This window comes from Halichondria panicea, chromosome 14 (assembly GCF_963675165.1).
Source record: "Halichondria panicea chromosome 14, odHalPani1.1, whole genome shotgun sequence".
Taxonomy (NCBI): Eukaryota; Metazoa; Porifera; class Demospongiae; order Suberitida; family Halichondriidae; genus Halichondria; species Halichondria panicea.
This window is the reverse complement of record NC_087390.1, coordinates 4,141,776-4,160,477: the sequence shown is the minus strand read 5'-3', so window position 1 is coordinate 4,160,477 and position 18,702 is coordinate 4,141,776. Positions and strand designations below refer to the sequence as shown.

The following is an 18,702-nucleotide window of genomic DNA, read 5'->3' as shown; positions in this document are numbered from 1 at the left end:
GCTCCTCATAGGGATCCTGTCTCCAGGATCAAGAGTGCTTCTCACAGAGACAAAATCAGAGTGCCTGGGATGCTTCTCACAGGGATTTTAGAGATAGGAGCACTTGAGGTGCTTCTTATAGGTCCTATTACCTTTAGGTCCTGACAACTTGGCCATAGGGGTACCTCCAGTTGGAGAAAAGGCTCTAGCTCTTGTGTCCAATATGTAGAGGTTATAAAGAAAGAAAAGATGAATCGTTCAAAGAATGTAATTAAAAGGTCAGATAATATTTTATTAGCTAATTAGAGCTAAGGTTAATCGTGTCCTCCCTCCTCTGAGTTCACATAATTATGAATGGTCGAGCCACGCCCAACTAAATTGACCTGCTCAAACAATTTTGGCGCTACTCAAACCTCTACTATCTATGCTCAAACTCATAGACAGACTCTGACTCATAGATATATCTACTGAAGTACAGTACTAGTGCAGTATAGTATAGTATAATACTAGTAGAGATCTAGTCTATGAGGGGATCCTGCTACACTTATAAAACGCAATATGGCACAACTGGTCAATGGTGGATGTTGGATGCAATGTCAGAAAGCTGTAGTCAAGCTTGAGCATCTTCTGACATGTTTCGTATGGTGAGTATAATTATTTAAGTGTTTGTGCCCCCACCCCCCCCCAAATATTCGGCCAGACGTCTTATCCTTGCCTTGGGTGGCTGTCCGCCTTTGACAATCAGAGAATCATGATTATACCATAAATTGTATTAGGCCACTCCAAGTGACACTCTTATTTTTGGTCCACCAGCGTCAGATTTATTCTTGAATGTCTATTATTTCTACTATATATATACTAGTCTCGCAAGTCCAGCCCCTTCACTTTGACAGGGTCTGGTAACAGTGTGCATGTGGAGTTGTCTCAGTGGAATTTAATTTAGTATTTACTCTTCAGCGCTCACTCTATACTTGGGCGTGACAGCTTAGTTGCTCAGCCTATCAGCATGCTAATCTATGATATCATGTGGGTGTGGTTTTATGATATTATGAGTGGGTTGATGATGATATTTAACAAATCTACAATCTGATTGGCAGCGCCAAGATCCTTGCGCAGGGGACAACTCCACATGCACACTGTTGTCAGACCCTGAATGAGTGAAGGGGCTGGACTTGCGAGACTGTATAATATATACTACCGTGTTGGTGTGTTTAATGATATTCATAAGGTGAAACTAGCACGACAAAAGCCGCCCGCCCGCATGCAATTAGAGAAACTTCAGGACCAGAAACCAGAGTATTACTTGGAGTGGCCTATACCTGTATACCTGTAACCATTTATGAGTTATTGTTATTGTGGCGTGGGCCTTAGGGCTGCCACGTCATTACTATGCCATGTGATGCCTTAGGGCAGTCTCGTGTTACATGAAAAGTGTTGAGTTCAGTGGGAGCTTCTCTGGGGTACTATTATTAATAAGCTTGTAGGCCTGGGGGTCTAGGTAGCAAAGTTACATACCGTAGTGATGTAATTACAGCGCCACTCCATAATAAATATTTATGTTTTATAGCACAAATTAAAAACTTTCTGGTGCTGTATTTTACACAAACTCCGGTAGTGTGTACGGCACCGGATGTGGAAACGCCCTATCATCTTTAACAATTACAGCTATCTCTCGTCACCCTTAACCTTGGTACACCCACATCCGGAGCTGTATAATTATGCCAGTCGATCTGGACAATGCACACTCATGATAAGTGAATATGTAGGCATGCTGTGGCTTGATTTGTATTGATCTGAATGCCCACGTTCATTATAACGCGACTTGGTGAGGCACGCTCGCCTATTTAAGGTTGATTCTGCACGAGGACGTCACTGTGATTGGACTAGTCCCAAATTGCTACATGTAGACAGTAGAAATTAAAGTCCAGCCATGAGGTAGTTAGAGTGGGCCAGTTATTTGTTCTTCAATTTCCTCCCGTATTTTATCTTAATCACCTCACCCTGTGACAAAGGTAGAGCCTGCGCAGGAGGCTAGAGTTATGGTTGGGTGCTGTTTTGATAGCGAAGGTGACGTCAAGAGACCATTACCATTGGCATTCAGTACCCTGTGGCGACATGCATACATGTACATGTACATACATGTACTATATATATTATTATGTACATGTTTTATTTGAAGATTGTGTGATTCTTTTGCAGTGACAAGGTAATGGATGATCCACACACCCTAGGAGGCTGTGATCATCACTTCTGCAGGTATTTTTTCTAAACAATTCGTAGAGTTCTGAGTATAATTATATACACATGTACATGAACAATTGCTGTTCGAAACTACTGTATATTAATAATTATCCCGTTTGCTTTTACTTTTCAATTCCATTTCCTAGGTTATGTATCAGCCATGCCATGCAAGAGACCATGAACTGTCCTGTGTGCGGTCTTCCTGTCTGGATCAGAGACCTCAAAACCAACAGGCAAATAGAAAACCTGATTAAGCTTGTATCCGATATCAGAGATCTACTGTCACAATCTTGTAACTTCTCTAAACCGAGTACGTACGGCAGTGCCAAAATGACCAGTGAGCCAGCGACCATTTCCAACACTTCTATAGCCAGCATTAACAATGAAAGAAGGAATTATGATGATGGAGTCTTCAAGAAACCTCGCCTTTTTCGAAAGCGAGCAATAGGCTACCACACACATGTACATGTACCATGTCCTGTTACCAACCTTGAGCGAACCGAAAGACCATTCCTCGATTCAAATTTTTCTCACTGTCCCTCGATACAATCTCCTTTACTGTCCGTTCAAAAATCATGTGATTCATTAACCACAACTATTGACTCTACCAGAAGCAATATAGATACTATTGTCCATAAACGTAGGCACAGTGTCTTCAGATCATATGATAAACCATCCCGACCTCGAAAGCGACCCTCATTTGTCCTTGATGAAGTTGCTGATTCTATATCATCAAATGGTGAATTTCCGTTCTCCCCAATGGTCACAAAGACGAGAAACTATTCAAAGCTAGACAAATCTGCCAAGCTGCACCGACTACAACAAGCTGGCTATGGGAGTAACGCTGTCACAAAAAGTAACTCCAAGCAGTTATCACACTATTTAGATGAGAGCAAGAAAGAGAACAAAAGTAGGAATTGTCAGGTGGCCCTCAATGTTATACGGTATAGCGCCTTATTTTCGAGGAGCTAAAATCCAAAGACCTCTCCACTGCAGGGGTATGGTCATTTATTCATTTCAAAGAAAATGTAGCCTCTCGAAAATAAAGCGCTCTACGGTACCTTGTATCAGGTTTTGAATGCGTAGTTAATCATTTGTGAATTACACTATGTCACCGTACAACCCCTATTGCAACTGTTTTTTCGATCCTCATCTCAAAGCAACACCCACAAATTTTTGTAGTAAGCTAGGTGCTTATTTTTGTTTAGGCCGGTGGTGGTTATATAGAACCAAACCACCATCAACCAGTGTGGGTATATCCCTGCTATTGCGTTTCTAACTATCGCGAATTGCATGCGTTTACATGTATGTTCACTCTTTGCGTGTGTTTGTTTGCGTTCTAGGCGAAAACTCGCAATTTACAATCGGACAGCCTATCATTTGAATCTTCTCCACTCAGTAACTCGAGGTGCATAGGCGGCCACGGGTTATACATACAATGGACGAAAGTCCTCACACACAGTATAATATATTGTGTCTTACTGTGTACTGTGCTCAGCTACAAATGTACTCTCTATCAATTTTGTACTTCCAGATGTTAGTTATAGTACCGTATAGCGGGTAATTTTTGTTATTTTCGTGGGTAAGCTGACCGAAATCGTAGGCGTGGCTTACCTGAACGCATGCAATGCAGTGCAGGCAATAAAGTCAAACGAAATTTTTACCCTCTCTGTTCGAGTTGAACGAATTTTTTATCCCATGATAATTACTCGCTATACGGTATTGATTGCCATATAATATCAAGAGGTACATGTACATGCAGCCTCCCCAGCCCGGCTCACTTCACAGCAAGCCAAAACAATGCGTCGGAACATAAGAGGGGAAACGCCACTACACATTGCGTCCATAAAGGTCAGTACACAAAGTATCAATACGTCTACTTTAATACACAGTGTATCACCTGGATGTTTTGTACTGTGGTGATGATTGGTAACTGTACCACAGTACCCTACCGTATACCTTCTAATTACCGCACCGCTCTAATACTAGCACCAATCTCGAAATATACTGTTCCAATTGAGCACCAAGTGTAAAATTGAATTTTTTCTGGTGCTTATAGTGTCACCGACTGGATCCAACACTCTAGTTAGGACTAGCTATTCAAGGTTACCGTAGCTTGAGCTTTGAATCATCGACACAACACACAAAATACAGACACACCGAGTCCAGTTCTACACGAGGTTTCTCACAAAACTCTCTGCAATTCAGCCTTAGCTCGCATTACGTCACAAAAATTAAACATAAGGTAAATACATCTACCTAACAAATACAAAACGATCAACACACACACAATGTTCCAGTCTCTTACTAATTAAAATGACCATGAGGTAAATAGAGGAGGCAACAATAATATACCAAGATATATGGATTGCATGCAGTCATACATACAATGAATATAAACAACTGGGGATGATGCAAGAACCTGGTAACGCTGATAGCAGTAGCCATACATGTATATATATAATTAAAGCTGTACCTACAGATCGTCGCTTCTCTACTAAACTACCACACCCATTTTTAGAAATTGTCCAAACTCGCTCTTTTGCTATGCACCGCTCTAATTGAAGCACCAACCTCGGAATTACTAAATGAGCACCAAGTGTAAAATTGAATTATTTTTTTGTGGTGCGGTAATTAGAATGTATATGGTATCTGTGACCTGGTAAAGAGCACTGACCAAGTGTATACGTTATAGTTATAAAACATGGGCATGAGGGGTGTATGGTATATATTGCACTAAAGCACGAGGGTGTAAGCCTCGATGCCATGCATTCCGAGTGCACGTGTAATAACTATTTATATCCCGAGGGCATAGCAACATAACATTATCTTAGTAACACTATCTTAGTAACACAGAACTGCACCAAATGACAGAGACAATTAATCCTAGACAGAGCTCTATCTCTTCCTTTCTTCTAGACGATAATGTGCCAGTGTATAAGATTGGCATGGACCAACGAATGGCTTGACACAAATTGTTACTGCAAAACAGCCCCCCCCCCCACCCCATCCCACAATACTGCTGCTGCAAAAATAGCTCCACCTATCACTGCTGCTCCGCCGGTCTACCTCACAACAAAGCGCAGCCAAAGAAGCTCACCTCTACACAGCTCAAGCCCCCAGCAAAAAGAGCCGCTTCTAGATGCTTAGTGCAAAGTTGAATTGAAGGGCTTACCTACAAGCCATGCATCAACAAGGAACACAGTTAAAACGTCCATGCATGGTTGCGAAGAAGAAATTCCAGCAGTGCTGAACATACAGTGTCCTGCATGTTATTATGTTTTTTTCATTATGTCAGTCAAATGCTGCACTTGTCAACAAATAGCAACGGGATATAATTATAATATATGCAGGGTGATGCCGATGAAGTGATCTCTCTGCTGAAGCAAGGAGCAGATCCCAATGTTAAAGATAACGCTGGGTGGACCTCATTGGTGTGTTACTTGATTAGTACTTGTTCATTTGGTTGTGGCTACAGTATGTCTAATATTTAGTGGTTAGTATATGCACTGGAAGTTCATTATGCTATTTGTATATGACTCGTACATTATATGTATGACGCTGTCGATCACGCCTCTAGTGCAGTACAATGGTTGGCACAATGCATGCTCCCTGTGCACAATAGCTGTTGTGTTGTGACCAAATGTTGCTGAGATGTTTCCAAGATGTCACTAGTCTATACTAGACGATGGCAAGAATCTTGGTTCTGTATTCTGTAATTGCTCAGTCAGTACTGGCTCATTATGCATCACGTCCGTACTTCTTTTAGGTGTGAGTAATGAACGCCTCTCTCGAATTGTAGCCTCTTTTCCCAGCAGCATTTTAGTAGCAAATACGGTATTTAGTGGTTGTGTCACAGGCATACATACATTTTGTATGCGTGTCTAACATCCTGTTTCACATGGTTTGCAATACATGCACACTATTGTCATCTCCAGCATGAGGCGTGCAACCATGGTCACACTGCTGTTGTCACAGTTTTGCTGAACAACAATGCCCTGATCAATGTACCAGGATTTGACAATGACACACCCCTTCATGATGCCGTGGCCAATGGACACGTTGACATTGCCAGATTGTTGCTGAGGAGAGGAGCCATCCTCAATATCAAGTCAGTAAATAATTGCATGTACATTACGTAACGTTGTTATTAGCTGCCCCAGAGGTTTTAGTGCAGACTTCTGTGCTGTACGTACTTTGTTTCTCATTGCTGGACACTTACTGTTAGTAAAATTGATAGTCATATACTGTATCAGTGCGTCGATAGTTCCTGATAGTCAGCTGTATGCAAACACACATAGTAGAACGAAGCATTAATTTGCAAATCCACAAATGAAAGTCTGTAGAAGCTGCTCTTACATGTACATGTAGGAACTGATCATCGAGCAGCTCTAATAGCAGTCTACAAACAGGCACACTTACCGTATACCTTGCTTTCGAATGCGCACACCGAGGCACAAGCACACGTGAACCTGAATTAGAAGGTAGTGATCAAGACTGTTTTATATTTTCAACGTTATCTTTAGCCTGAGGGATTAATGACATTCTTGGGTTCTTTTTTTACTATGTTTTTTGCGCTGTTCCTTAGAAACCGTCAAGGTTTAATTGCCTTGGACTTCGCCTGTTCTGATGAGATGAAAAAAGTGTTTTCTCAACATTCTGCATCGTCTAGTGTTCAGATTTCCCCGAACGCCATCGTCAGTCCACATGTGAGTGCTCATACATGTGACACATTGCTTAGCACATGTCATTGTGCCTGGCAAAGGTGCATAACTTCTTTAATTGTACCATGCATTATTGCCAATGATTTAATGTACTTATATATACAGACCTCACCAGAGCAAAGTGGTGGTTCAAACCAAGTGGTGATATTGTGCACAGGGCTCAAATTATATCAGAAAGTAAGTGGGTTACATGACTATTACGTCACTATAAACATGGATGCATGTTTGTTTACCTCAGTTACATTGTACATTGTATGTGGAGGAGTGCTAGGTGCACTCTAACTTGCTTTGTTAACCTGAGGCGCGCCGCGGCGCCACGGGTTATAGTAGTCAGTCAGTCTGTCTGTCTGTCTGTCTGTCTGTCTGTCTGTCTGTCTGTCTGTTTGTGTATTCTGAGTCTACTCACCTGGATGCGATAGCACTGTGTTTATGCCATGGATAGCCTCAACACAACAAAGTGGTAGTTTTAAATGATGTTAAAGCTTCCTTGTCGAATAAAAGCGAGCAAAAGCTAAACATCTTGAACTTTAATACACGTTGGCAGCTAGCTAACTACACACGACCTTTATTCGAGGCACCCTGCGTATTTACAGCTGAAGTGATCCCGTACCAGAAACAATGGAGGAGCGCTAAACTAGAAAGCTAGAATTGTGTCTGGCTTGCTGTCTCTGCTAGGTCCTACTCCAGGTGCCATACTTCTCTGAGACTCCAAGCTTCTTTGCTGTGATCCACAGTGCATACATGTATATCTGTACCACTAAAACTCAGCATCTGGTTTAGTTTTACTGCTCCTGAGTTGCTGTGCATGCTAGACAGCTCAGTCATACATCACTACATGCACTGCATTATATCACTCGATCTTCTGGTTTCTTAATCATGTCACCAGCCGGTCGAGGGTTTGCACTTTAGTGCTCTAGTTGAATCAGTTATTTGCTTGTTCTAATTATTCCGGACACTTCGCATGCTCTATAAAAATCTGTTCCAATTATACCCGGACAATTTCCAAAATAATTATTTTTTGCTGTTCGATAAATTAGAAGATTACGGTACTACCGTATAGCGGGTAATTTTCGTGGGGTAAAATATTCGTTATTTTCGTGGGCAAGCTGACCTCCACGAAATTTTAACGTTAGGCGTGGCTTACCGAAACATAGGAATGCAGTGCAGGCAACGAGATTTTACTCACGAAAACCACTGTTTCTCGAGTTGAACGAATTTTTACCCCACGAAAATTACCTGCTATACGGTATATAAAATGTGGAACTCAATAACTTTTTCTTCTAAATATTCGTAAATGAGTTTTCCTATACCGTATTACTGGAATGTTTTGAGCATCAAACATTTGCGAACTTTTCAAGGGTTGATCAATTCGCAACAATTAAATCCGCAAACCTAAGTAAATACACATGATCCTTTCCAGAACGCAATAGTTAAGATCGTAAAGGGTCAACTTTTCTGCTGATTTGGCTCATTCGCAAAGGTTTTTCACTCGTAAAATATTCTAGTAATACAGTAACCTAGCTTGAACATAATTATTATGTATACCGTATGGCGGGTATATTTCGAGGGTGTAAACTTTCACGAAAATGCCTTTAGAAAGGTTTTCGCATAATGGATTAGGCATGTATGTTCGCGATACATGCCTAATCTGCGAAAACCACAAACATTTATACCCTCGCCGCTATATGGTAATTATATACATGTATGTATAATAAATAATACGTACATCTTAAGTGCTTACTTGTAAGGTACTTGCTGGTATGTGATATTGTCTGTTTTTTGCCACTCAGAACCGAGTGGAGGAACTTGCAAGTCTTCTGGGAGTTAGGGTGGTTAATTCTTTTTCAACTAATGGTAATTAATTCAATTTCATAATTTCTTTATGCGATAATTATAATTATGTAGTGTCCCACATCGTGACAAATTGCAACTCGTCCAAGTGCTGCTCTCGAACACTAAAGTTCCTTTGTGGAGTTGCAAAAGGAAAATGGATAGTCAGCTTCCAATGTGTGTTAGCTGTTTCACCTACATGCAGTGTATAAATTAATTACGAATTTCCCGGGCTTCTTATATACATGTGTCAACTTTAACTTGTCAGGGGTAACGGATTCTCTCGAAGCAAAAAGTTGGACAAATGAAATAAACTATGAGATAAAGGGTGTTACTGTGGGAGATTCCAATCTAGTTAGTGATGCTCCAAAGAAAGGAAGAGAGAATGCGATAATGAAGGTATTAATTTTAGCATAATTACACAGGTAAAATTGTTATGCCATATAAATATATGCCATTGTGTAGCTCCCTGGGTTGTTTGACGGATGTGAGATCTTTCTGAGTGGACTCTTTGCTCCACCTCAAGCATCCAAAGATGAGCTTGGCAAACTGATTAAACTTGCTGATGGACAGCTACTTGCAAGGGAGCCCATATATTTGCCACATACAACCCACCCCTATCATATGAAGCAAGGCTCCAAGTCTAAGCCATGCTCTACTTTTGTAGTCTGTGATCCTTTTTGTGAGCAAAGGGACAAGTATGTGGTTTCTAGTAGACGAACGAACGTCAAAATAGTTCCTGCTTCATGGCTTTTGGATTGTCTATCATGCTTTGAAATAATTCCTTGTCAGCAATAATTTCATACTGTACATGTGCACAGTTACTAAGTTTTTAGATTTTTTATGTTTAATATTACATTGTTTACTCCGCGGCCACAAATAAAAGCCATTTTCTGTGTTTCAGACATTTTAAAGTTCATGATTGTGGCACAACAATTAAGCGCTCTGCATGCGTGGGTAGTTGGGTGTTCATCACAATCCAATTAAGTTTTGCTTTAATATAGGCGTTCTTATTAATTTTTTACCGCCTAATTTAATTATACCCATGCATGCGTATAAAATGACAGAGACAGCTACATATCGAAATGTTGATGATTATGCATGTGTAGCTATAATTTATTAATAGTAAGTTACATTGATGGAAGATCTTCTCTTTTAGGCATTGCATACCTGTATAATTATGATGATTTTGAGTACAGGGCAGTATCTTCACCTATGTGCAACACCATAACATTAATTGTAACACCTCATAATTATCTGTAATCGTATGATCATCAATAATCCTATCAATGTCAGAGGAGGTCCGACATGTGTGCACGAATCACTACAAGTGCCAGTGCTATTCGCCTGGACATAATTATCACTAGCTTGACCGCAATGACCACAACGCACTGAACTTATTGTGATTCGTGCAAGCATGTTGGACCTCCTCTGTATCAATGTGATGTCCCCTCACTCTTGAGGTTAATTACAGAGTGGTGCAGTAATTTTAAATGGTATATGTACTTATTCACACCATAACTATTAATTTATTGTGAAGCAAAACTTGAAAAAGATAATGAGACTATTATAACAACGTGACTAAAAATGCTAATCATGTATACATGCATGCATGAACATTAACAGAGAAAGCGGGGTAACAATCAATTATGCCCATGAACGTTTTTTTAGTCTTGACTCTTTGGCAAATACAACTCTTTCAACGCCCTTAGTTCACCGATCAAAGCTTGATTCTGACTTTCCAGGACAGCAACTCTGTTTTCAAGACAGCGTACATATTCCTTCTTCTTTCGACGGCATTCACGAGCAGCTTCTCTGTGAATGAAAAATACATCGATTATAATTAATTTCTACATGCATGTGAGTAAAATAATTACAACCTTAAACTGACCTATTTTTCATGAGTCTGACATCTCTCTTCTTGATGCCCTCATCTTGAACTATGACAGGGGTATTTTGACGTGCAGCAGTTGTTAGTGAACTCAACATTGTAGTAGACCCTAAATACATGCAATTATTACAATGTGCTACGGTAACCGCGTTCAATTGTATTGCTAGCACCTTACACAACTGTAGTTCATGACTCTACTTGTAGCTTACTGGCACACATATTACCGTACTACTACATGTAAAATGCATCAAACAATTATTATGCGAAGTTTGCTCACTTCAAATCGCACGATCCTTGCTAGACGTAATAGTTACATCTAGCCTCATTACCAGGCCCTTTGGTGAAAAGAGGGCCTGGTATCCACTGTTTTGCATGTGGGTGGATTCAATAGTAGTAAAACTCTTCAATTACTTTTTGTACTATGGTCACCCATGTGGTTGATTATAAACTCTATTAGTGGCCAAGACAGAGAAATCCTTATCACAAATCTATAGGCTCAGATGAGGAGCACTGATCCTATATACTGAGATTGGCATCAAACAAAAGAGGCAGCATCTGAAACAAATAGACTAATTGTCAGAGGCGGTCGGTACCGACAGAAAAACACCCACCACACCACTACAGTACAGTACCTGACTTTTCAACACTGAAGAGAGCAAGAGCAGAAGAGAAGTAGAATCCATCACAACAGAACTAGTCACTATTCGAAGCCATAAATGTGATAATAGTACCTGTGTTACTGATTCTATAATTTGTGCAATGACATCACTGTAAAAATTAATATAAGTATACTGACTAAGATATCTCGACTCCCAAAATTCTTGGGGCAATTTAGCTGGCTGTCTTTCTCCTTTCTGCTCTTGCTCACGCTCTCTCTAGTGTTGAAAAGTCAGGTTTTGTCTTCTTTTGTACTGTGGTAGAGTGGTGGGTGTTTTCTGTCTGTTACCGTCTGTCAAGTCTACTGGCTTCCAGACGCTGCCTTTCTTGTTTGATGCCATTTCAGTAGGATCAGTGCTCCTCGTATGAGCTTAGTGTTGTGATGGCGATTTCTCTCTCTCGACACTAATCCATAGTACAAAACAAAGAGTTTCACTAACAAATTTACTATTGAATTCACCCGCGCGCAAACAGTGGATACTATAGACCCTCTTTTCACTAAAGGGCCTGGAATCGAGGCTATAAGCTCTATAGCTAGCTGTTTCTTTGTTTAAACAACTTGTGCCTTGGCTTATCTTATTGTCTACAGCGCAAACCATAATTATTATAATAGTGGCCCTATTTAATTACGCTACAATGCATTTTATCACACTCTAATTCTCTATACATACCAGGATTCATGACGCCACCAGTTGCGCTTAGTGTGGCAGCCATGTTGGCATTAATGAGGGCAGAAGACAGTAGGCTTGCTGGAATGTTCGCTTGGTTAGCTAGTGATTGGACAACTCCAGAAGAAGCATTTAGTATCGCAGTCTGCAACTGCAAATCAGAGTATGACATGAGTGCACACACAGAGCTAGAAACTTAATAAAAAGGGAGGGCATGCATACAATAAAATGTCTACATGTAATATAATACAGTGTACGTACTCCTGGTATTAGTCAAATGACTGGTGGGTGAATGACACTCTTACTTGTTGTTGTGTCGGTAACAACATTGAAAGCTGTGGTTGTGAATCTCCATTGGTTGCAGAAGAAGTAGGCGTCCCTTCACCCTGGTTAGCATGAATCCCTTGAAAAATTCCAGAGAACACAGCCGGGTTGGTCATGCCACCAGACGAGGCAGCTTGTTGGAGAGCAGCCTGCATGTGTGCACAGGAATTAGAAGTCTGCATTTCAAGGAAAAATCGATCATTTGGAACACACAGGAAACTTCTTATTCGCTAGAAAAGAAGTCAACGAATGCTAGATTGACTGAGAGGCACGACCGACACTTACTTACGGTGTCGAGGCGAAGCCGAGTGTAACCGAGAGCCCATCCGGTTACACCAGTATTAAAAACATGTGATCTTGGCTAGGAGTGTTCTAGTGCTGTCCCATGCTTTAGCCTCGTACAGACTGCCATGTGTACAGCTTGAAAATATTACAACCAGTTTTGTATCTGGCTACATTCATTGCACACTGAGCTATAATAAATATGATAATGCTGAGTTGGCTCTTCTCTATAATGATTGTACATGGTATCCACTGTTTTCCATGGTTCTAAGCATCCTACTGTTCCATAGTTCCAAGCGTTGTTACATGAAAACCTTGTGACGCAAACAAAATTAATTTGGAGTGATATCCATTTTCGTGACAAAATGGATCGATGCTCTTCAGGCAAGCTTAACGTAATCGTTCTAACTGGAAATGGTGCTTACACAGTGTATGTAAAAGAATTATGGTTCTAGAATGATTCTTAGGCAAATAGTAAATCGCAAAAACCATAAGTAAACCAAAACACTATTAATAGAGCAAGGGACAAAGTTCACATTTTGACTCACGTAAGATTCTGTAGACTACCATATAATCTGGTTAATAAGCGCACACCAACTAATAGGTGCATACTGGTACGTTAGCAGACCAAGAGCCTTGATAGAAGGCGCATGGTTGTCTGCACAGTTCTCTGCCCAACAACTGGTCTCCACACTTCTTTATATATAGTCTCTTTCACTACCTACTGCTGTCAGATATATGACTATAGACCTCTTGCAGACAAACGATTGATCTAGCTAATGGAGATTTTCTTCATTGACACGTCATGGGCGTGGTTAATCTCTATACGCATCCGGACAATAGGCGCATAGAGGCCTGCTCTTTTCCCTATATAGGCGCATGCGCTTACTAACTAGATTATACGGTATACATGTATAGATCTATTAGCCTCGATTCCAGGCCACACTTCACATCAGGGAAGTGGGCCTGGTATCGACTGCTTGCGCATGCGCTAATATCCCCCCGGTATCTGGGGCTTTGGATAACATCGCATATGCTCAGTAAAACAATGACATCACAACAAACGGAAGGGGATTGAAAGAAGTAGATACAAAGTTCGATTGAAAGTTTCTAGCACATCGGATAGCATTCTCTGATAGCTACCCTTAGCCTGCTATGTTAACAAAAGACTCACAGCCTGCAACAGTGTGGATGACAATCGCCAGAACGGAGTAAAAGCTGACAAGAGCCTACATGACATGGACAGGCCATGCCCATCTAACACTAACTTTGGTGAAAGTCTACTATACTACTGCTACTGACACTATCAGAAAGAAAATAGCAGTACAAACCTACAGCTCTGTCTCTAGCTAGCTAGCTATATAGCTTTGCATGTGTATGATTTTATGCCTCCGTGCGCATGCGCAAGCAAGGTACATGTATACGGTAGTGTGTTTGTAGACTGCTAAAGGATCAGTCAAGTGCAAGTAAGAGTTTCTATAGGCTTCTAGTCATGTTTACTTGGATTTTAATTCGTGGATTTGTAAAATAATGCTTCGTTCTCGAGTTTTTTGCTTAGAATATTTGGAATGCTATTGCAGCCCTTTCAGAAGAGTGCGTAGTGTAACTTGTGCATGGAGTGTTGCTACTCTACTTAGTAGTTAGCTCTGCACTAGAACGCTAGCTATTGGTAGCTGCAACATTGATAAGAGAGCTGCAAGGCTCTACTGATGCAGCCATTAATCTTAAGCTTTAACTTTTGGCATCGATTGTTTTTAATAACAATAATTTTCGATCATTATACCCACTCCTTGAGTTTCCCTGTGATTCTGGATTCTGCCTGCATGCATGCAGCAAAATTTAAGACATAATGTGTGTAGAAACGCTATTAGTAGAGCTTTATGTTATGTAGCTTTGGCACCTCTACTTATAAACTTACAAATTTTACTGCAGAATTTTACAGAATCAGAATCACAGAGAAACTCAACGAGTGGGTAATGATCGACCATGATTATTGTTAAATTGATCGAGGCCAAAAGTTCAAGTCGAATGGCTGCTATCAGCAGACTTACAGCTCTCTTCTCACTCCTGCAGCTACATTGTGTACCAATAGCTAGCGTTCTAGTACAGAGCTAACTACTAAGTAGAGTAGCAACACTCCATGAACAAGTTTTGCTACGCACACTTCTGCAATATGGCATTCCAAAGTAAGCAAAACTAGGCATAACTCGAGAACGAAGCGTTATTTTGGCAAATCCACTAATTAAAATCCAAGAAAACATGACTAGAAGCCTATAGAAAGTCTTGAGTAGCTGTAGCAGTATACGCACGCACACAGACACACTACTGCATGTATACCTCGCTTTCGCATGCGCACCGAGGCATAAAAAATTGACTACAGGTATATGTATGCCAGGTTAAAACAGCAACAGGGGTGGCCTTATAGGCTTTACATGTACAAAAAAAATGAAGATAGATCTACAGATAATTTATTGGTTTTACTACAGAGATTTGGACTTCAGGCAGTGATATTATATGCACGTACACTGTAGTACGTAAATTGAATGGGAACCTTATTTTGACCGATACAATTAACGTAAAGTCAATTACCTGTGCTTGTAGAGTGGCCACTGCAGCAGCATTAAGGGGGTCAGCAGACACATTAGCCTTCTGTAAAGTAGCTCCTGCTGATGACAGGTCGTCCAATATCTTCCTATGGGTGATTAACAACAGGATGCAAGAAGATAAAGAAATTGTCAAACAGCAACACAGAAAATACAATACACGTACATGTACAATGTCTGTACATGTACATGTCATGTAGGCTGTGACTTGATATTGATATTCACGTAAAAATAAATAAATTGATGTTTGTTTATGGCGCTATTTTAGTGCCACAATCCAATAGAAAAATTTGTGTGTGTCTGTCTGTTCGAGCTGTAACTGCTCAACGCGACAACCCAATACTAAGGTGCATTGGGTATATTTCGAGTTAAACCATGCGTTTGCAAAAATACTCCTAGTTTCTTTTCAAGCCTAAAATTTTTTGGCAAAAAAAAGGTAACTGTTTTTTCGGAAACTAGTAGTCTGTAAGTGGTTTTTACATAATTATATGGTCACACACTTGAAAGACGGCCTCCTGGCTAGTTGATCATCAGAGAGAGCCTCAAGTACTGAGGGCTCGTCGTCATCATCATCATCGCCGTTGTCCACTGGAGGATTGTGTGTAACTGAGGAGGCCCTAGTAGTGTGGTCATCTGGAGGGCCTACACACAAGGTAGCATTACAACTATAATAGGCACCATGGCATCATATAATCACCTATAATCACAATCATGTCGTGCTTGTAGCTACACTACACACAAAGAAACATTGTTCTACAAAAAGGTACACGCTTGTACTAATGCGATTAAAAATCCCCCCCCGGCCCCTATGGAGGTAGAACAAGTGTGTGAGATCAAATTTCATAAAATACCTCAATCGTTACAAACATGTACATTGTACGTGCAGCAACCGTACTTCCTCTATGCAACCACATGCATGCCATAAAGAAAAATATTTGGTTCTCAGGCCCGCCTGCTTTGGTTTGACGTACATCACTTGCTTCTTTATTATTGCAATGGATTGTAACGATCGTCAAAACAACTGGCCTAAAACCTTTTTAGCATGACATGACAGACAACATTAAATTACGTGACCTTTTTAATGTACGCTGCACTAAATGCCATACAAAAAGGCCGCTTCCCCTCACCTAATTTGATGAAAAGGTCAGAAAACCAAATTTAATTACTTTGTCTGGCCTAGACTTCAAGATTAATACTAGATTGTACAGATTTAAACCGTAATGGGACAACCACAACACAGCTAGCGCACCTTCTACTGTCAGTCCGATCTGTTGTACAGGTTTCAGCGTAGACATTTCTCAATATGCGTACCTAGATCTACACACAAAATTAATGTTTAAAACCATGGACACACATTTATACGTACATGTACATAGAGCTCCTCTAACCTACAACCCGTACCCATCATCAATCAATGTGGTAACACCCAAAAATCAGAGAGGCCTCAAACACAGTTGGTATGACAAAAATGGCGGTATAACCGAGCCATAACATGATAATTTAGGCACAGATCCTTATGACAGAGCTAAACATTGTCTAAACAACAGGGTCAAACGACCAAACACGAGCTTCAAAAACAAAAGTTGACAAACCTGTGTGTCACAGAACGTCACCCAGTGTCGATGTCGTCTTGATAAAGAAACAGTTCTAAGAACCGTCACATCGAAGCGTTATGGCGTCAGTTAATGCTGAGTCACAAAGGACCAGCGCACATGCGCGGAAGGGCGTGGTGATTTTTCTACCACATCACTAATGTGGGCGTAGCTGGTAAACAAATCTAAGATCTGTATGCAGTTTTAAACTTGATAACATAATTATTTATTGTTGAGCTATCTATAGTTGTAGAAATCTCATACAGCAGAAACCTGATTATCTAGCTGAGGATTAAGCCACCGTTGGTTGCTGCTGCACTATCTTGTTGCAAAAGTAACGCCATGGCTGAAGGTGATGCACATAATCTTGAAACTAGCCGAAGTGTAGTGCTACCTCCAATAAAGCCAAAGAGAGCTAAAAGTGCAAATACAAATTTTCCACACTACAGACGTTTCAAATATGAATCTCCAGAAAAGTGAGTTACTCTATGCATGTGTCCAATTGTGTCCAATTGTGTATCAAAAACATTGTTATAATACAGGCTAAAGGAGCTGGAGAAGTCATTCGTACTGGATGGGATTACTCTCAGTAAACAAGCGAATGATGAGGTAGACAGAACACAGCCTTCTTTGAATCTTGGAATACCACAGTACAACGCTCTTCATGATAAGCACTGCAAGAAGTATTTTAAAAGTAAATCTCTGCCAAAAACTGTTCAAGAGGCCAAGCAAGTGGTATCTACCGGAAGTAGTAGTGAGCTGAGTGCTTCGATGATGGGACAAGTGTTCGACAAGTTCATACGTAATAGCTCTACAAAACATTACCTACAGGAAAGGGAGGCGCTGGGAGCTGGTAAGAATCATTATCACATGTCATGTTTGAAGATGTATAAGCAAGATAGACAATTAATCCTTAATTGCAGGTTACACACGCAAACTATATGGTGGTCACCTCTCCATCCCCACAACTCCTTCAGTTGTTGGATATCATGGTGATGAGGGTTACCGTCGAAATACTTTTGACCTTCGAAAAAAAAGATCTGCCTTTGACTATGAAGGTAAGCAAGCGCATAATTATACAATCATGCACGTAGCACAGCTAAAAATAACCCTATTATAATTAACAACTAAACAACTCAACAGATCCGTTTGATGATCCCAAACCTCTAAACCGTAGACTTCGTACGCAGTCGGCTCCAGCCACTGTTCGACTAATGAGATTGAAGTCTGCTAGCATATACAGAGCACCACCAGGAGGTAGAAGAGCGGTATCTGCAATCCCCAGAGCTGCACCACAACACAGAGAACTAGCAACTGGGCCAGTGGCTTAAATTATAGTTTTGCATGTATTGATATAATCTTGTTATATAATTATACTTATGCGTGTGTGTCACTGAATGTGCTAAATAAAAAACTGGTAGTTCTGCATAGGTAGAGGACCTCTACTATCGATAATGATTCTGGGTAGTTCTGGCTATTAGTATTATAGCGGGACCAAACCTTTGCTTATAAAATAATACAGGAAGTGTAAATAGCTAGATCTATAGCTGCATCATGTGGAGTCACGCAGTCTCTGCGCAAAGCAATTACCATATAAATAATTATAAGATTGACCATAGATTTACTGCATAAAGGAGATACGTTTATATTGTGACCTTCCGAGTGAAGCGACTCTAATCGGGTAATGTTGAGGTTTTGGCAGAGAAAAAAAAGGGAGGACGACAGTGAACACTGCTCAATCGAACTAGGCCTACTGGCTCTGGTTGCTGCAGACTGTAACGCCTTACGGTTCGACTTCAAAAGTTGGAGGACGTGTTACTGTTAGTGATTGTACTGAAGACACTTTTGAGCTCCATTCTACAGCTCAGAAGGCCCTTTTTCAAGCTCAAGCATTCTGCTCATAAGCTAGAC

General features: G+C 40.6%; 3 protein-coding genes across 6 annotated transcripts; 2 read left to right on the top strand and 1 right to left on the bottom strand.

The window, feature by feature from the left end:
• Positions 1 to 309: 309 nt before the first annotated feature.
• LOC135347769 (BRCA1-associated RING domain protein 1-like) lies at positions 310 to 9,688 on the top strand. Of its 3 annotated transcripts, none has more exons than XM_064545812.1 (12): positions 310 to 623; positions 2,179 to 2,235; positions 2,367 to 3,076; positions 3,983 to 4,071; positions 5,574 to 5,654; positions 6,159 to 6,331; positions 6,809 to 6,929; positions 7,050 to 7,121; positions 8,735 to 8,798; positions 8,850 to 8,951; positions 9,043 to 9,173; positions 9,240 to 9,688. In XM_064545812.1, exons 1-12 carry the CDS (start codon positions 538 to 540, stop codon positions 9,570 to 9,572), a joined length of 2,019 nt encoding a protein of 672 aa, XP_064401882.1. In that variant the 5' UTR covers positions 310 to 537; the 3' UTR covers positions 9,573 to 9,688. The 3 variants fall into 3 exon arrangements, with proteins under 3 accessions (XP_064401882.1, XP_064401883.1, XP_064401881.1); XM_064545811.1 differs by having other exon boundaries at positions 316 to 623; positions 2,367 to 3,130; XM_064545813.1 differs by lacking the exon at positions 8,850 to 8,951 and having other exon boundaries at positions 311 to 623; positions 2,367 to 3,130.
• A 591-nt stretch (positions 9,689 to 10,279) lies between these two features.
• Positions 10,280 to 16,926, bottom strand: LOC135347779 (cyclic AMP-responsive element-binding protein 1-like). 2 transcript variants are annotated; one of them, XM_064545825.1, is made up of 8 exons: positions 16,792 to 16,926; positions 16,449 to 16,516; positions 15,700 to 15,841; positions 15,186 to 15,288; positions 12,296 to 12,463; positions 11,994 to 12,141; positions 10,666 to 10,774; positions 10,280 to 10,589 (listed from the first exon to the last, which is right to left on the bottom strand). In XM_064545825.1, exons 2-8 carry the CDS (start codon positions 16,492 to 16,494, stop codon positions 10,442 to 10,444), a joined length of 864 nt encoding a protein of 287 aa, XP_064401895.1. In that variant the 5' UTR covers positions 16,495 to 16,516; positions 16,792 to 16,926; the 3' UTR covers positions 10,280 to 10,441. The 2 variants fall into 2 exon arrangements, with proteins under 2 accessions (XP_064401895.1, XP_064401896.1); XM_064545826.1 differs by having other exon boundaries at positions 10,666 to 10,714.
• A 17-nt stretch (positions 16,927 to 16,943) lies between these two features.
• LOC135347782 (sperm microtubule associated protein 1-like) lies at positions 16,944 to 18,209 on the top strand. Its single transcript, XM_064545828.1, has 4 exons — positions 16,944 to 17,267; positions 17,334 to 17,644; positions 17,715 to 17,849; positions 17,935 to 18,209. The coding sequence occupies exons 1-4, from the start codon at positions 17,134 to 17,136 to the stop codon at positions 18,120 to 18,122; spliced, it is 768 nt and encodes a 255-aa protein (XP_064401898.1). The 5' UTR covers positions 16,944 to 17,133; the 3' UTR covers positions 18,123 to 18,209.
• The last annotated feature ends 493 nt before the right edge of the window (positions 18,210 to 18,702 follow it).

What these genes read in the sequence shown, in the direction of transcription:
- LOC135347769 (XM_064545811.1), top strand. Translation starts at nt 538, where the DNA reads ATGGCACAACTGGTCAATGGTGGATGTTGGATGCAATGTCAGAAAGCT. An exon ending in CTTCTGACATGTTTCGTATG is followed by an intron (nt 624 to 2,178) that starts GTGAGTATAATT and finishes ATTCTTTTGCAG; the next exon opens with TGACAAGGTAATGGATGATC. An exon ending in GAGAGAATGCGATAATGAAG is followed by an intron (nt 9,174 to 9,239) that starts GTATTAATTTTA and finishes GCCATTGTGTAG; the next exon opens with CTCCCTGGGTTGTTTGACGG.
- LOC135347779 (XM_064545825.1), bottom strand. Translation starts at nt 16,494, where the DNA reads ATGTCTACGCTGAAACCTGTACAACAGATCGGACTGACAGTAGAAG. An exon ending in TGGCCACTCTACAAGCACAG is followed by an intron (nt 12,464 to 15,185) that starts GTAATTGACTTT and finishes GCACACATGCAG; the next exon opens with GCTGCTCTCCAACAAGCTGC. An exon ending in TGTTACCGACACAACAACAA is followed by an intron (nt 12,142 to 12,295) that starts GTAAGAGTGTCA and finishes TCTGATTTGCAG; the next exon opens with TTGCAGACTGCGATACTAAA.
- LOC135347782 (XM_064545828.1), top strand. Translation starts at nt 17,134, where the DNA reads ATGGCTGAAGGTGATGCACATAATCTTGAAACTAGCCGAAGTGTAGTG. An exon ending in AAATATGAATCTCCAGAAAA is followed by an intron (nt 17,268 to 17,333) that starts GTGAGTTACTCT and finishes GTTATAATACAG; the next exon opens with GCTAAAGGAGCTGGAGAAGT. An exon ending in AAGGGAGGCGCTGGGAGCTG is followed by an intron (nt 17,645 to 17,714) that starts GTAAGAATCATT and finishes CCTTAATTGCAG; the next exon opens with GTTACACACGCAAACTATAT.